General features: G+C 38.5%; 1 protein-coding gene across 1 annotated transcript in view; it reads right to left on the minus strand.

The window, feature by feature from the left end:
- The window catches only part of SPAG17 (sperm associated antigen 17), a 130,592-nt gene that overhangs the window by 10,237 nt on the left and 103,834 nt on the right, over positions 1-16,521 (minus strand). Inside the window, exons 32-43 of the mRNA XM_023761250.1 lie at positions 16,229-16,417; positions 14,081-14,226; positions 13,846-13,976; positions 12,080-12,207; positions 9,790-9,972; positions 8,904-9,017; positions 8,341-8,386; positions 6,045-6,144; positions 5,315-5,362; positions 2,902-3,006; positions 2,157-2,254; positions 673-804 (exon numbers count right to left, since the gene is read on the minus strand). Coding sequence (XP_023617018.1) covers positions 673-804; positions 2,157-2,254; positions 2,902-3,006; positions 5,315-5,362; positions 6,045-6,144; positions 8,341-8,386; positions 8,904-9,017; positions 9,790-9,972; positions 12,080-12,207; positions 13,846-13,976; positions 14,081-14,226; positions 16,229-16,417 — 1,420 coding nt within the window. The remainder of the gene's footprint in view (positions 1-672; positions 805-2,156; positions 2,255-2,901; positions 3,007-5,314; positions 5,363-6,044; positions 6,145-8,340; positions 8,387-8,903; positions 9,018-9,789; positions 9,973-12,079; positions 12,208-13,845; positions 13,977-14,080; positions 14,227-16,228; positions 16,418-16,521) is intronic.

Below are 16,521 nucleotides of genomic sequence, written 5' to 3' on the forward strand. Positions count from 1 at the left end.
CTGGAGCTCTTGACACCTAGGGTGGCCTTCCACTCCATGTTTCTTGGTGACATCACAATATCCTCTCTGATTCTCGATCATCTCATTTCTTCATAGTTTCCTCTTCTATCTCAGAAACTCTCATGTCATATTTTTGACCTTGCCAACACCAATAATTTTACCACTTTCAAACTCTCATTTCAAGCTTCCCTCTATATATCATCGCCTCCTATTCTTCTAGCTTATTACTCTATCATATTTAACAAGCAATTATTTAACCTCATTGAGACCTGTAATCAATTGACTTCCTCATTTTAAACAATCACTTGTCTCATTCTTGTCTTGCTTTCCTGTTTCTTTGGAATGGATTATATATTCCACCATTATATCCACTCCTTTGCAATCGGACTTTCTCATCCTCCCAAACCCAACATATTAACCAACCTGCCAATGTATCCACATCATGCTAAGAATCCTTTCACAGTTCCACAGCTCCAGGGTCCATGATACTATAGAAATTTTTCTATAACCACAACCATACCTTCAACACCCAGTACCATCTCCCATAGACACTATAGAAATTTTTATATAACCACAACTATACCTTCAACACCCAGTACCATCTCCCATACTCCGAAAGGACATAATGTCCAGTTTTGAGAGACAGTGAGATAAAGCAAATGATTACCATACCTGTGGGAGACTTGGATAAATTTTCAGTTTCCTTCTGGTTAGCGAACTCCTTGATATTCACAGAACTCTCCGATTTTGGAAAAAAAGCCCTATCTGAGGGTCGCTGTTCTACAACTTCTTTTGGCTGGGGATCTAGAAAACCTAAAACAAATATTATAAGGTGATATTCCAGACAATGGTACAATCACTACTAATGTTTGTGTTCTTTACAATGAACAAGGTGCTCACCCCCCACACTTGAGAAAGACTAAATTGAAAAAAAGCTACTAAGAGGCAATGATTCTTCCTATATGATGCAGTGCTTGCCATTAACAAATGGGGCTCACACTCCCTGGGAGCTAGCTGGTTCTTTCTGGGCGTATGACTATGTAGTAGTAGCTATCTTGTTGGGTTATGAAATAGAGACCAAGTAATTTGGCCTATGTTATCTGGCAAGAATAACTGAGATGTGAATTTTTTAAAATTTTCTCATTTTAAATGCATTCATTACTGCGTACATGTAATTCTTTTATAAAAATCTTCACCCAAGGATATGTATTTATTGACTTTAGGGGGTGAGGGGAGAGAGAAACATCAATTGACCAGGGACCTAACCTGGAGTGGAACCTGAAACCTTTTGGAGTGCATGGTATGATACTCTAACTAAGTGAGCCACTTGGCTAGGGCTGAACATGTAATTGTTAATTAAAATATATCTCTCTAAGGAATCAGTGCAATATGAACACATTTTAAATAAATATATCAAGGACCAACTTGTGTGCGCCAACCTTAGTTGAATGAATGGTGGTGGCTGCCTGGAGGACTGTGCTGAAAAACAGGCCTTTCCCCGTCTCAAGAGGAAAGTAGACTTGATTGATTAGTGATGTCTGTGTAGGTGGCAGGTAGAAGCATCAACCTTCACCCCCGATTTCTCCCCATCACACTTATAAGCCCCTGTTCCAACCTTAATCTTTGCTTTTGCAAACTCTGACCCATCATCACACTCAGGAAAACCTACAGTAATGCCACAAAGCCTGCTGACAGAGTCCTCCAATCAAACTCATGTAGTTGCCCTACAATATCTTTTATGTTGTTTTTCTCAACCCACATCCAAAGTGCGTGCACTGCATGTTGTTTTCATGACTCCTTAGTCTCTTTTAATATAGAACAGTTACTCCATCTTTTTCTTTTAATAATACTGATTTGTCTGAAGAGTCCAGGACAATTGTCTTTAAAAAAATGCCTACATTTTGGGTTTGATTGTTTCCTGTTAATCAAATTCCGTTTAAGGATTTTTGGCAAGAATTCTCCTTCATAGAGAATTTAGTTACATCTTGCTTTCCTCATATAAGTCAGGCAGGACTAATATACAGGTCACAGCAGGTCATGTCATTAGCTGTTACTAAGGCAAAGGGTGGTAGGAACTAGTTATGGCCTCAGAGCCACTATCGGGTATTCTTCATTTAGGCACAGTCATAGGAGTAAGAGCTACACAAGCATATTACCTGGATGAAGACCACTTGTATTTTTCTCAGTTGTTTTGCTCACATCTTCACCTTTCTTTGTAAATGGAGGCAAGTTTCCAGAAAGGGTGTACAGATAAAAGGAAAAACCAAAAGAATAATTTTAGACTTACACATGGCTGAAAGGCAGCTGCCATGAGCATGTTAAATTGTTGAGCAATGATCAAAGTCTCTTTTTTAAGGTCCTGGAAATGAAGTTTTGTAAGCTAAAAGTTTTTCAAGAGATTTATTAACTCAATTGTAGATTTTGTTAATTAGTTTCCTATAATTTCTTCTCAGGCAGCCTCTGGTTAATAATAGTGTCTGGAGTTTTTATAGCAACACAGGGAATTCTGAACTTATAATAACTTAGAGTTAGCAGCCAATGGGTAACAGAATTTCAATGGAATAAAAACCTTAATGAATAAAACTTGGATTTATCATAGGATGAGCATCAATAGGGAGAATCTGACACAAAAAATGGCTTAAAATAGATGGGATAAGGCAATTAATAGTGATAATTCAAGGCAGGGAGATGGAGAGGTAGTAACACATTGGTAGAGAACACTACTTAGGTGTAAGACCTGAAATTAGGTCTCTCTTGAAGACATGGATTTGAAGGGTATAGGTTAGTTAGCGGATTAGATGTAGGAAAGAAGTAACTTCAGGAAAGGAACATTATATAATAGCATATGCACTATGTCAACTTTTAAAAGGACTCTTATTCAATAATTGTTAATTACATTCAGTTACCTGAGACTGAAATGTCTTGCTAAATTCAGATTTGAAGTAAGGTGATACTACTTTGTTCCTAATTTTCATTAAATAGTTGTTTGTGTTTTCAATCTCTTTCCTGGTCAGTAGTTCCATAATTATGCAAAAGAGACAAAATATTTCAAAATATTATTTGCTTGTGTTTTAGCTCTACATCCCAGTCATTTTTCCTACTTAGAAATCAGCCTTTCATTATAAGATAGCAAATAATGATACCAGCTGGTTGGTTTTACAGTTGACCTCAAAAGACTAAAAACCACATGGTCTTAAAGCCAACTAGATTCTTCTAATCTGCATAATTTCAGAAGCAGAACTAACAAAAACCTAAGTAAAAGTTTATGAATAATGTGATCAGTGATTACAAAGTGAAATAAAAGCATTATAATCCTGTAGATGTCTTTCCAATATCAGAACCCTACACTGGGGAGACATATACCAGCTAAAAACTATACTTTTCACATGTAAAGACAGGCAATGAGAAGTAAACTAAATTCCCTGAGTAAGACTCCAGGTGGCTTTTTAAAGAAGGCTAACTCAGCTGGGAGGCTTTCCCTTTGTCCTTGTCTCATTTATTTTTCTACTTTCTGAAATATGGATGAAATGGCTGGAGTTGTGGCAGTCATTCTGCAACCATGAAGCAACCTTAAGGATGGAAATCATGTGCTGCGAACGATAGAATAGATGAAAAGAAGGAATCTGATGATGTGGTGCTGTCTACTTCTTTCTTATAAAAGCATTGATTTGGGGGCTATCTGTTAAATGTAGTTCAACCTAATCCTATCTGATATAGTTTTCCATTTTAAGTGCTTATTATATGCCAGACACTTTGCAAAGTACTTTATATTGAATCTTACAAGAATTCCGAGTTAATATTATTATTCCCATTGTAGTGGCCAAAAAGCCAAGGCCTAGAGAAGTTATGTAATCCACCCTAAATCATTAGCTAGTAAGAAGTCAAGTCCAAATTAAAACCCAGGCTGCCTCCTCCAAGCCCACGATCTTGGTAAGTGCACTTGCTAATTAGCAATTAGTCACCCAGTGTGTGAGCTGACCTTAGGTATTAGGTGGTCCAATCATCCTCGTTTTATAGATAAACAAACTGAATTCCTGGAGTAAATTTTACTGAACGAAAACAGTGCTCTCTTACACTGGATGGCTTCTCTGGAAATACTGGCTGAATCAAAATATCATCTAATTTAAACAATAATTTCTCATTAACATGTCTCGTCTCTACGGCCTCATGGATTCATTCATCAACCTATGGCAGTGTACCTATTGCCTACCACTTTCTTAAAACTGTTCTCACAAAAGACATCAATAAACCTTCCAACTGATAAACCCTAATTTCCCTGTTCATTCTCCTTTCTGACACTTCCATATCATCTGACATTTTTGACCACCTCAAATTTCCTTGAAACTTTCTCCTTCCTTAATCCTCCTCCCCAATCTATTATGCATGCTGCCAACACTTGTTTTTCTATGACACATATTTATGTGTTTCACTCTCTTTTTCAAAAACTTACATTGGCTTTCTATTATCTACCTCTTGGTTAAAATTTTAAAAAATTAGTGTTCCAAAATTCTAAAAAATGTGAATGGATAACACATGTACACAATTCTAAAGGTATTGAAGAGTACATAATAAAAAGGAAGTCTCCATCCCACACTGTCCCCTAACCTAACCTCCCAACCTCCCTCCCCACAGGCAATCACTCTCACCAGGCACTTCAAATCCTTCCAGGGATATTCTATGAGACAGTATACACCTTACACTTTGACCTTGTATGTAGGGTGGGCCAAGAGACTTAAGGTCTTATCTCACCACTTCTCCAACACATGCCATAAGGTAACCCAGACATTGTTATTAAGAAGCATATTCATCTGGGAGTCATTCTGGAGGGGAGCCATACCAATGTGTACAATAGTACCATATATACTACTATATGCTCAGTAAATATATCTGGCTTCCTCTCTTTATGGCAAGAGAGTTGAAGTTGGAATCGTTGGCTAGGATTGAAAGGAAACCAAAGCACATGATGCTTAGAGCACATCCTCAGATGAGTTATATGAATCCTTGAATGTTTATAACTATGCTCTGCATTAAGTTCTAGATTATTTATCAGTAATTAAAATTAGCAAAGCACAGAGAGCGTTCTTACTTATGAAAGGGAGAGGATCCACCCCTACTGGTCCAATGGGCATCCTCAAGAGATAAGGACATGGTCACACAAAAGCTAAATGACCATTGGCAGAAACGCAGAAGAGATTCAGATCACAGCAGGGAGCCTGGACGGTAGGACCTCCCAACCCTTCCTCCTCTAAGATTCTATGATTCCACAAAGCTGGGTTTTTTCATGTTTATGTATATATACTTCAGAATGGATTACCTCTTCTGAGCTATCTTCTCTTTCCAGTGCTTTACTGTTGCTGCGTGCCTATGTGAAAGGAAAGAGACTTATGACCAAAAAGGCAATACGATACTTTGCTGACTTTCCACACAGTTGGCTCTTTCTCTGTTATCTTAATTGGCCATATCTTAGGTTACTTAGTGTCCACTATCCGGCTGCCTCTGGGATAAGTCCATGTGATGCTTTGAAAGGTCTAAAAGCATATTTTCCCAAAAGATTCCCCCTTCCCAGCAGCCTTATTTTTGAAGTCATAAAATAGGGCCCTCTGTCATTTTCCTTCTGGGGCCCCATATACCTTCCGTGGCATTTCTCGCAATCTGTCATGACGTGCCTATGTGTTGACTTGCTTTGGGGCTGTTTCCGATGCTATCTTATAAGCTCCAAGATGGCACTGGTCGAGTTGTTATCTATCACTCTATCTCCAGCTCCCAGCATGAAGCTTTTCACATAATGGGCATGCCATACATGTCCATTTGGATCAGTGAATGAATAAAGAAATGCACATGCTTCTAAAGCAAGAGAGGCAATGCTCTCGGCTGGCAAACAATAAAAGAAAACCACCCCTGTATGGTAAGTTGTTGACAGTGTGGCAGATGAAAGGCGGAGATCTCCTGGATGTGGTCACCCATGGTTATGATACCCACATCTCTCCATTCCTCAATCACTGCATGCTTAATACTAAGTGGAAAACATTATTGGATCAGCTTACTTCAATTTCTTTTCAGAGAGCTCTGTATCAAATGGGTCTGGCAGACACTCCGGAACAGAAGTCAAAGACTGCTTGTACAAATCAATTAGGTGGGCTGCAACTTTAAAAATAGATTCATTTAACTTTACAACACAACCCCACACACAAGCAATACCTAATGTCTCGTTAGAGATACTGTCTAAGAGCCTTTCTTTAATCCATCAAGTGTTTACTAGGATTTCCATGATCAAGCTGTACTGTAACAGTGAATGTTTACGCAGTGCCCTACTAGAGGACAAAATGAGAAACGTAGCGCCCAGCCAGTGTGGCTCAGTGGTTGAGTGTCAACCTATGAACCAGGAGGTATGGTTCGATTCCCAGTAGGGGCACATGCCTGAGTTGTAGGTTCGAGCCCCAGTGAGGGGCCTGCAGGAGGCAACCAATCAGTCATTGATGTTTCTATCTCCCTCTCTCTTCCTCTCTGAAATCAATAAAAATGTGTGGTTTTTTTTAAAAAAGGAAACATAGTGACATGTTATTAGGGGATCAGCATCTACCTGACTGAATTTCATTGTATCTGAAGCACTGAAAAAGTACCCGTTTTATTGAAATTGTTCTGTCTTTTTTTTTCCAAAAAGAAAACACACACAAAACTATGAAGATCTAAATCTAAGGGTATGAATGTAATACAATGTGGTTGTTCCTTTGATAATTTGGGAAGTGACTCTCAGAGTTCATTCCACAGATCATGGTCTTGGTGGGATGTTAATAGGAGATTAAAAAAAGAAACAAGGCTCATGGGTATATGAGCTTGGGAAACACCAGGTCATACAGAATCCATCACAACCCTATTGTCTCCCTGTCCTCTTCCCCTGGGCAGCCCCTGATATTAAGGTTACCAGATTTAGCAAATAACAATAGAAAAGGCCTAGTTACATTTGAATTGCAGATAAACAACCAATAATTTTTTAGTGTAAGTATCACACCAACTATAACTATGTGTCATTGTGTGGGACTTCTCTGCATCCTCCATTATTTAGTGTATATTGTGGCTCTCCAAGAACATAAAGCCACATGCAGCATTATCCAAACTTATATCATACAAGTCATTCTTGGTGGAGCCACCTCAGAGATTAGTGTCCTAGGAAATCCTGTGGGGAGCCTTGGCCCCGGATCTCTACTATTAATATGTCAGGGGCTGCTGTAAGTATGCAAGACCCTGTTTGACTCCCGCATCTGTTTGTTAATTTTTGTGTTTCAAAAATATATTTAATTTGTCTTTCACTTTTGGGCAACCTACCCATTTACCTCTCTGGAGACTGTTCCCTCATGCCAGAGGTTATGAATTCAAATGCTGAAAGGTAGGTTTACCAGATAGAGTATAGGGCAACTAATTAAATATAAATTTCAGATAAACAAGTAATATTTTAAAAATATAAATGGGTCCCAATACTTACACTAAAAAATTACTTTTTCTTTATCTGAAAGTCAAATATAACTGGGCCTTCTCTATTTTTATTTGCTGAATCTGGCAACCTTAATATAAGGGGCTGCCCAGGGGGAAGAGTGATAACAGTGTGTAAGGACAGGGAGACACTGGGTTGTGATGGATTCTTCTGTTTACAATCTTGAGCCACATGCTACTATGTGGTCAAGTGACATTTCAAGAAAAGAAAAATTCAGATAAACAAAACAAACTGTTCAAGCTAACACGGTGGGGACACACAAAACACATCTGTGGGCTTAATGAAGCCATGGCTGCTGCAGATGGCCAAAAATCAAACCCAAATTACCAAGTTTCTATGTTGCTTGTCTGCCATGAACTATGAAACCATATAACCAATTTTTTTGGAGCCATACATATTCCAAAATAAAATGCTTTGAATGAGGCTATTTTCCAAGAGTAGATATAGAGTAAAATAGGGTGAGGTTTTGGTGACAATTGTGTAGTGGTTCCAAAGTTCTGTGTGGGTGTGGGGGCAGCGGGGGGAGTGCCCATTGGTTGATTGTTTTCTTCCTGTGTCTTAGCCATGTTCTAGATACAGGTTAAGGTTAACATAGAAGCCAAATGTTAACTTTTTTTATTCAGAAGATGAATGTTAAAGATGAATTAGAGGCAATCACAGTTTTCAAGAATCTCATAATTCAGGCAGAAAAAAATATGAATAAATAATAATGATACAACATGGCTAATGCAACAACAGAAATACCTACACAGAACTTTGCTATTAGACGCAAGAATGACTGAAAAGTGTATTTAAGGTTGTTCTTTTGGAATATGTAAATATTTTGCAAAATAAATATTAAATGTACTTACTTTGAGTATCATGACTTTTTATAGTTTCTTCCATTTTAGGGAAAGACTGAAATAAAGAGAAAATTCCTTAGTTATTATATTGCACACAAAATTCACTTTGTTTACAAGCATTCTTATGTGGTCAATTTGATCTTTTATGAAAATTACTATACAATGAATTATTTTTAATGCTTATACAAATCTTATTTGATTTTTTAGTCAATTCTTTCACTTAACAAATTTCTAAAAATCATTTTAAGTTGTAGAAATTCCTTTTCTTCCTCCTTCCTATTTCCTTCACTAATTCATTCACTGTTTCAAAGAATATCAATTTCTCTTAAGATAATAAAAACTTTTCTTTTAAGAGCCTTCAGAGTTATTTATGATTTAAGAAAGAGCCTAAAAAGACATTTGAAAAATTCAATATATAAGAAGTCAGATTCCACAGAAATAAGAAATTATAAGGAGGGAGAAAATGCTTCACAGAAATGGCAGAAACAATCTCTTACTTATAGGATTTTGTCTTGGAGCACCTAGTAGTGGAACAACAGTAAGGACAGTGGTGTGTGAACATTCTGTCTCACCATAACTAGTTTGAGGAGATCTGCAGCGTTGCCTCTCTCTTCCTCAGTTCTGGAATCTTTAACTGTCATGTCTTGTAGCTCATCTTCTTTCTTTAGGATATGGTTTATATAATCCTAAATCAGCAGAATAAAATGAATCAATAGAAATCAGAAATAAGGTAGAGAGAGACACCAAACTATTCAACATCAACTTGGAATATCACAAAGAGATTAAGAATATATAAATTCACAATGACCAGCCACCACAGTTACTGGTCAAGCAATCTAGAAAGACCCTTCTTTAATATGTTAGTAAGCAAAGATCTGAAAAGCACAAAAGCAAAGCTTTAAGGGCCATAGGACATTAGAACTGTATGAGGACTTCAGAGAGGCCCCACATCTAACTATATGCTCCACTGTCCCCACCAATAAAATGGACACAGGTAATTAGATAATCTTCAGAGTCCTTTCCAGGGACAACCTTTATGGTTCTATCTTTGAATGTAAGTTGCTTAGGCATGCCTTTGCTTCCAAGAGGAACATACTTGACTTTCTCCATAAATATTTGATCTTTTTCCACAAATAATTGTCCCCTGTTCTACGTCAGGTACTGGAGACCCAAATCTCAGAACATATGATCCTTGTTCTGAGATTTAACATACTAGACAGTGAGATGTTACAGATATGCTTATACAATTAATTAAATATTTACAAATTCTTAGGCCATTTCCAAAAACCAACAATAGTTTTCTTTCAGAGACAAATTTCAGATTAATATGCAGTTCTACCTTTTTCCAGAGGTCAGTAGGCTAGTTTTCCACATAATGAGAAGTGAGGACTCTATATAACAATCATATGATTGCCCTGTTCCTGATTCTTTTGGGGCAGGTTACTTGGATTCCATTACCTTAAGGGAAATCTGTAGCTTCAGTTTCACCTCATTCTTTATGATCTCGTGCTGGATGAACTGGCGTATCTGTAGCACATTGGGGCTCTTGACTACAGGGGCGGGGGTGCTCACTAGCTGTTTGGCCTCAATGTTAAGGCCCTTCCAAATCTGAGTGCCAAACGGAGGTCCTGGAGTTTTTTTCTATTAACAAAACAAAGCAAAACAACCACACAAGAAATCAACATTAAAAAAACACCTGAGTTCTTATTATTTAAATACTATGCTAGAAACCACTGTTAGGGAATACATAGGCAAAAAAGGTAAATAAATAAAATATCATTGTTCTCAAAAAGTTTCACAAGTATAAGAAAACTTGATAACAAAATTGGGCAAGTTTTCCTCTTTATATGGAAATGAGAATCTGCATATTTTAAAATCCTGTTGCATGATGTCTTGTGGATGGCACTTAGGGGAGTGCCAAGCAGTGCTGTGTCATGGCAACGTGGCTACAGCCTAGCTTAGGCCAAATGCATGAGACTATCCTTTGATACCCACAGGTAGCCAAAGACACTTGGAATAAAACAATTTTTAACTTTCTGGTTCCATGAATATGTTGACTTAATGAGAGAAACCATCTATAGACCTGAGTGGTCTTTGAGCTCACTCTAGAATAAGCATGAATCTTTGAGGATCTCTTGAGCAGAAATGTCTGCCTTAGAGTGGACTCTCATCTCTATGCTATCCTCTGTTTTCAGGAGTGGTGTGGTTTGATGCCATATGCCCCGCAGTGTGTCTGATGTGCTCCCTTTTAAATTGCTATTCAGTGTCCACTGCCTGGTCAGTGATAACCACTCAGCATCTTGCCTGGGTTGGGCAACTCCCACAGGGTGTGGTCATAGCTACAGGAGTTGCAGAGGAAGAGACTGAACTACATTCATTCATTTCAGATGTCGCATATTATTTGTCATAATGCAGTGCTTCCAACTTGGATATATAGCCTTAGTGAGCCATTTGGTGTGTCCTTTCATTTTTTAGATAAGGAAGTAAAGGTCCAGTGTGACTTGTTCCAAATCCCACATTAATAATTTGGTAGAGTCAGGACTAGAATTCAGATCATCTTCATTCACCATGTTGATTATAGTCACCAAATTAAAATATAGGGCTAGGAGATCATTGTCAGCGGTTCTCAAACTGTGGGTTGCAACCCCTGAAAATACATCCTGCATATCAGATATTTACATTACAATTCATAACAATAGCAAAATTATAGTTATGAAGTAGCAACGAAAATAATTTTATGGTTGGGGATCACCACAACATGAGGAACTGTATTAACGGGTCGCGGCATTAGGAAGGTTGAGAACCACTGCGGCTTAATTGTTCATTATTTTATGCCCCTGCTATTACAAAATTATTCAGGAAAGAAAAAATCATCATAACTCAAAACATTATCCTCTTCACTTAACACTAGTATCTCTCTCTGATCATCTTATCAATGCCTTCACTGACTTAATAATTTAACACCTGACAATAAGCTGGACATATTACTTAAACTGCTTGCAAGATGAAATGGAAAGTCTTGTGAGATTCAGGACTTCAAGGTTCTCACTCCAGGTATTTTCTTTCATTCTTAAAAAAACTTTAGGTGGGGGCTTTTCTACTGTGACCTAATTACAATATTTATTTTTTAACATTATAGTTTAAATCCCTGTGTATAATCCTTCACATTTTTCTTGTGAATTTAATTTATGAATTAATAAGATAAGAAAAAATTGTGCGTTAAAACTAACAAATAAGGAACCAGTGGAGAGAAGATTTCTGTATTGCATATCAGTAATTCCATGACAGCAGAACTGTAACATGGGTTACTCAGAGCAGATATTTTTATATCATGAGAAGATGTTCAAGCCTGCAATGTAGGGTAAAAGAAATAAAACAGATTAGCTGGTCAGGTGTATCTAAATCTACAGTGTCAAAGTCTTCGAATATAAAATTCCAGCCCTAACCAGTTTGGCTCAGTGGATAGAACATCGGCCTACAGACTGAAGGGTCCCAGGTTTGATTCTGGTCAAGGGCATATACCTTGGTTGCAGGCATATCCCCAGTAGGGGGTGTGCAGGAGGCAGCTGAATTGATGTTTCTCGCTCATCGATGTTTTTAACTCTCTATCCCTCTCCCTTCCTCTCTGTAAAAAATCAATAAAATATATTTTTTTTAAAGAATGAATATATGTGAGAAGACCTGAGACTCTGGTTCATTTATGGATGGATATGCAAATTTAGTGACTTTTCAGCCAGAAAAGTTATACCTCTACTGGGGGAAATGTCTCCCATGTCCTCGACTGAAGATTCGGAGGAACAATTGTATCAAGCTCTTTCTTCATCAGCCATGGCGATGCTTCACAAAAAGGGCGAAGGACAGTGATGCTGAGGGCACCTTGTTGAAAGAGAGTCATCAGAGGGTCACTTCTCTATCAAAAATATTCTGAAAATTTCAATGGGCATTCACTAAATTCAACAACCACTACTTGATAAGTAAGACACAGCAATGATGCTTAAGGGCCTTAAGATCTCAAAAGAAAGGTGGCTTTTAGTCACTGCAACACCTACAGACTGGATTTAGATCACCTGAAAGTACTCATTGTCCTTCAAAACCTGTCCATCCCACCACTAAACATTTCTGGAGTTCAGCACTTCTTCCCTCTCCACTGTCCCTCCTTAGATCATTCGCCTCTGAGAGATCCTATTTGGGATTGCAGCAAGGACTAGCTTTTCTGCCCATATCTACTCTGCGAGTGAACCTTCCCCAGCAGTCAGGGTGACTGATTACCTTAAGCCAAGATTTTAGCTATTCATTGACTTACCATTGCTCACAGGATAAAACTGAGTCTTTTTTAATATTTTCTCACCCCTGCCTCACCCTGCACCATTCTCCCTTCTGAGCTTCAGGTACTACAGCCTTTCCCCTATCTTCTCCAGTGTTTTATGCTTCCTGCTTTGTATTCTCTCTTCTAAGATAGCTTTCCCTCCCATCTTAATGAACTCCTACATATCCGCCAGCTGTTGGTTCCAGTGTCTTCAGGGAAGCCTTCCATGCTCTCTTAGCTCACCATTGTATCCCTAATACCCAGCCACTGTTTGGCACATGGTGGGTTATCAAGTAGGTGCTAGTTAAATGCAATTTGAATTCTCACACAGTTCCACACATGCACTGTACAACCAGTGAGAGCACCCCACTCTCCACATTCACAAAGAGCATGTGCACTGATACCACATTAAGCGCCCAGCCTGTTTTGTCTTCCAGACTGAAAGTATAGTATCAGTCACCGGTGACTGACATGGCGCTTAATGTGATACACTAGAAGATCTAACTGCACACAGATGCAGGTATATTTATAAACAAGCACAAAATATATCCTACCAACCAGAGAAAAAATTAAAACACACACACACATAAACTTAGACTAGAACATTAGTTTGGTACACAGATAAAATGCAAGTTTATATCTATGTTTAAATACACTATTACATACACGGATGATTCAAACTTAATGCAATATGTGTCTCTAATCTTTACTCACAGACTTTTTTTGAAATTGAAAGTAATATAAATGTCCAATGAATACATGACAAAACATATATTTCAAGTTGGCTTTCTAACTCACACATCAAATGTACTTTCTCTTTTTATTCTATTAAATTCATTAAGGTAACACTGTCAAAATGACAGAAAATTAACTTAGAGGGGATATCTTACTTTTCTTTTTTTTTCTACCAAGATTAAACAAACACATAAATAGGAACCTAGGTACATACATAACATACTTAAACACAGATACAAATCTGCATATGGGTAGGAGAGTGACTCATCCTCCACAGTTTACATAGGTTGATGCTCAGATAAATCTTGGTCTGAGCACAAATAACTATATATATAGGTTGACACAGTCAGGTAAAAAGTAGAATTGAAAAGTGAGCAAAGGAAAAAAGTAGAGACGACCTGGGCGTGGACTGGATAGGAAAGGTGAGAGTTTGGGAAGGGACACAGTGAGCTCCAGCCTAGTAGGCTTCCTACCTGGCTGCTCCTGCACTGGCTCTTGAAGAACTACGGTAGTTGGTTCTCCGTATGCCAAGGACAGGTACTCATCAATGTCACTGTCTCGAAGAAGTTCCACTCCTGATCCATCGGCATAGACAACAAAAAACCTATTTGAAGAAATAAAAATTGAATCACTTGACGTATTCAGTTAAAATGCCCCTTGAACTCCGAATTAAAAATAAAAGTCCTGGTATTATTTTTATCATATTACCTGGGGACATGTTCACCAAAGATTTGCAGATGATTCTTATGAAGGTGAGCAGATGATAAATTATCATAGCCTTCTGGACTTGCATCTAAATGATCTCCCAAATTGATTTCAGGTAGCCTAGTTGATACGCTACCATCAGCCATGACCTAAGGGACAAAGTATATTAGCAACTGAAAGAAAAAAACGCCATAAAGCTTACATTTCTGCTGATCACACTTGAGAAAGTAGATGATTTTTTGTATTCTCAGAAAATCAGGTATTTTTATTTATAAGGTATTGCTCACTAAGTACAGATTGCATAAAATTGAAAACCTAATAGCACATGTTCACTCACAAACCACACCTAGACTGTGAAAACACATTAGAAAAACTAGAAATCCCCTGAAGAAGGTGACTAGGAAGGCAGAGGACTCCCAACCTTATCTTCTGAGGATCAGTTCAAGGAACTGGGATTTAAACATGGAGGAAAGGCTGGTCATGTGCTAGTTGTCTTGAAAGATTGAAAGAGTGACAGCATGGAAGAGGTTTATATTCTGCGACTCCAAGCACAGAATTAGGATGCATGGAGAGAGTACATAGGGAAACAGATTGAGTATCAATATGAGAGGAAACATGCTAGCCCTCACTACTGTCTAGATATGGCTTGGGTTTTTCCAGGAAGCAGTGCAGTCCAGGCTGAAAGACCACCATAGAGGATGGCCAAGAAGAGCATCAACGCCTAGAAGAATGCTTGGCCTGGATGACCCATGTGTTCAACCTAGAAGGGCTGGGCTTTCAATTTAAATTCATTGTAAACTTAAATTTGTTAGGAGCCTAAATTCATGCTGTGAAGAGCTTTATTTACTTAGTACAAAAAAGTAAAAAACAAAAAAACAAGCTGGATCACGGCTTGTCTGAATAACAAAACAAAGTTGGGGACTCTGTGGTATGGTTCCAATCTAAAATAACTTCACCACCAACACACAAAATTCCACTCTTGGGTGAGGAGTGAAAAGAAAAAAAGAAAGATAAATGCCTAAAGGAGGGGTTGACAAACCTTCTTCCACCCCCCCCCCCAAAGGCCAGATAGTAAATAGTGTAGAGTTGGTGGGCCATAGAGCCTATGTTGTAACTACTCAACTCTACCCTTCCATGACCAGCAGCCATGAACCAGTAAGCATCGCTGTGTTCTAGTAAAACTTTATATAACGACTAGAGGCCTGGTGCAGGAATTCATGCATGGGTGGGGTCCCTCGGCCTGGCTGGGGATTGGGGCTGATCAGGGCCCTTTCACCTAATCCCACTTGGGGCTCATCGGGGCTAGCCTGCTGGGGGGAAGGACCATGGGAAGTTGGCTGTGGGAGCGCACTGACCACCAGGGGACAGCTCCTGCATTGAGTATCTGCCCCTGGTGGTCAGTGTGTGTCATGTGACCGGTCAACCAGTCTTAACAGTCACTTAGGCTTTTAGATAGATAGATAGATAGATAGATAGATAGATAGATAGATAGAGATAGATACTGAAATTTGTATTTCCTGTCATTTTTATGTGTCAAGAAACATTATTCTCCTTTTGATGTTTTCCTAACCACTAAAAAATATAAAAACAATTTTTAGCTCATACAAACAAATGGCCAGGGTTTGCCAATGCCTGGCCTAGAGGTAAGAGGGTAGTTGTGCTTTTGAGGGACAGAGAAACAGAAGGTAGAGTTCTGTCCGAGTAGCTAAACTCCCCTTCAGGCTTCCCCCCCTCCCTATCTTCATCCCCACAGAACCCTCATTAACTGAAATCCTCACCGTGGATTCTCTGCCTGCTGTCCATGCATTTGCTCTTACTTTACCCTGGACACAGACCACTCTTCATCATTCCTTTGTGTTGGCATTATTTATAGATGTTTAGTTTTTTCCAATGCTTCATCCACTATGTTCTAATTAATTACTTGGCTTTAGCATTTCTACCATTCCAATAGCTGGGCTTTCTATCCCCTATGCAAGTACACTTGATAATCAAAGATACTGACATTCGCTACCACTTGCCCAAAGTATTGGCAGTTAGTAGATAACTTACTCCAAAGCTGCTAAGGTAAAAAGCTACGTGGAGGCTCTCTCATGTGAAATATCTGAAAAGCAAAGCCATAGCCTCTCTTTCCAAACTAATGATACATTTTACCTCAAAGGTGTTTCCCTCCGGGTCCAGGACCTGACAGATAACCTCTGAGGTGTGCTTCATGATGTACATGCTAGCTCTCAGCTGCTCACGGTTTTGGAAAGGATGGTATATATCACTGCTTGATTCATGGCAATATATAGCTGAACAATCCCTATCGATATAGAGACAGCCTGTGTTTGGAGGTAACACCTGGAAGGGTATCAGAAAGAGAGAAATTATTTTAAATTTCTTAATCAAATTAAGGAATTTGAAGAATCATTTTAGGACAAAAATTATTCACAGATCTCTGCCAC

Source organism: Myotis lucifugus, unplaced genomic scaffold (genome assembly GCF_000147115.1).
Source record: "Myotis lucifugus unplaced genomic scaffold, Myoluc2.0 scaffold_203, whole genome shotgun sequence".
Taxonomy (NCBI): Eukaryota; Metazoa; Chordata; class Mammalia; order Chiroptera; family Vespertilionidae; genus Myotis; species Myotis lucifugus.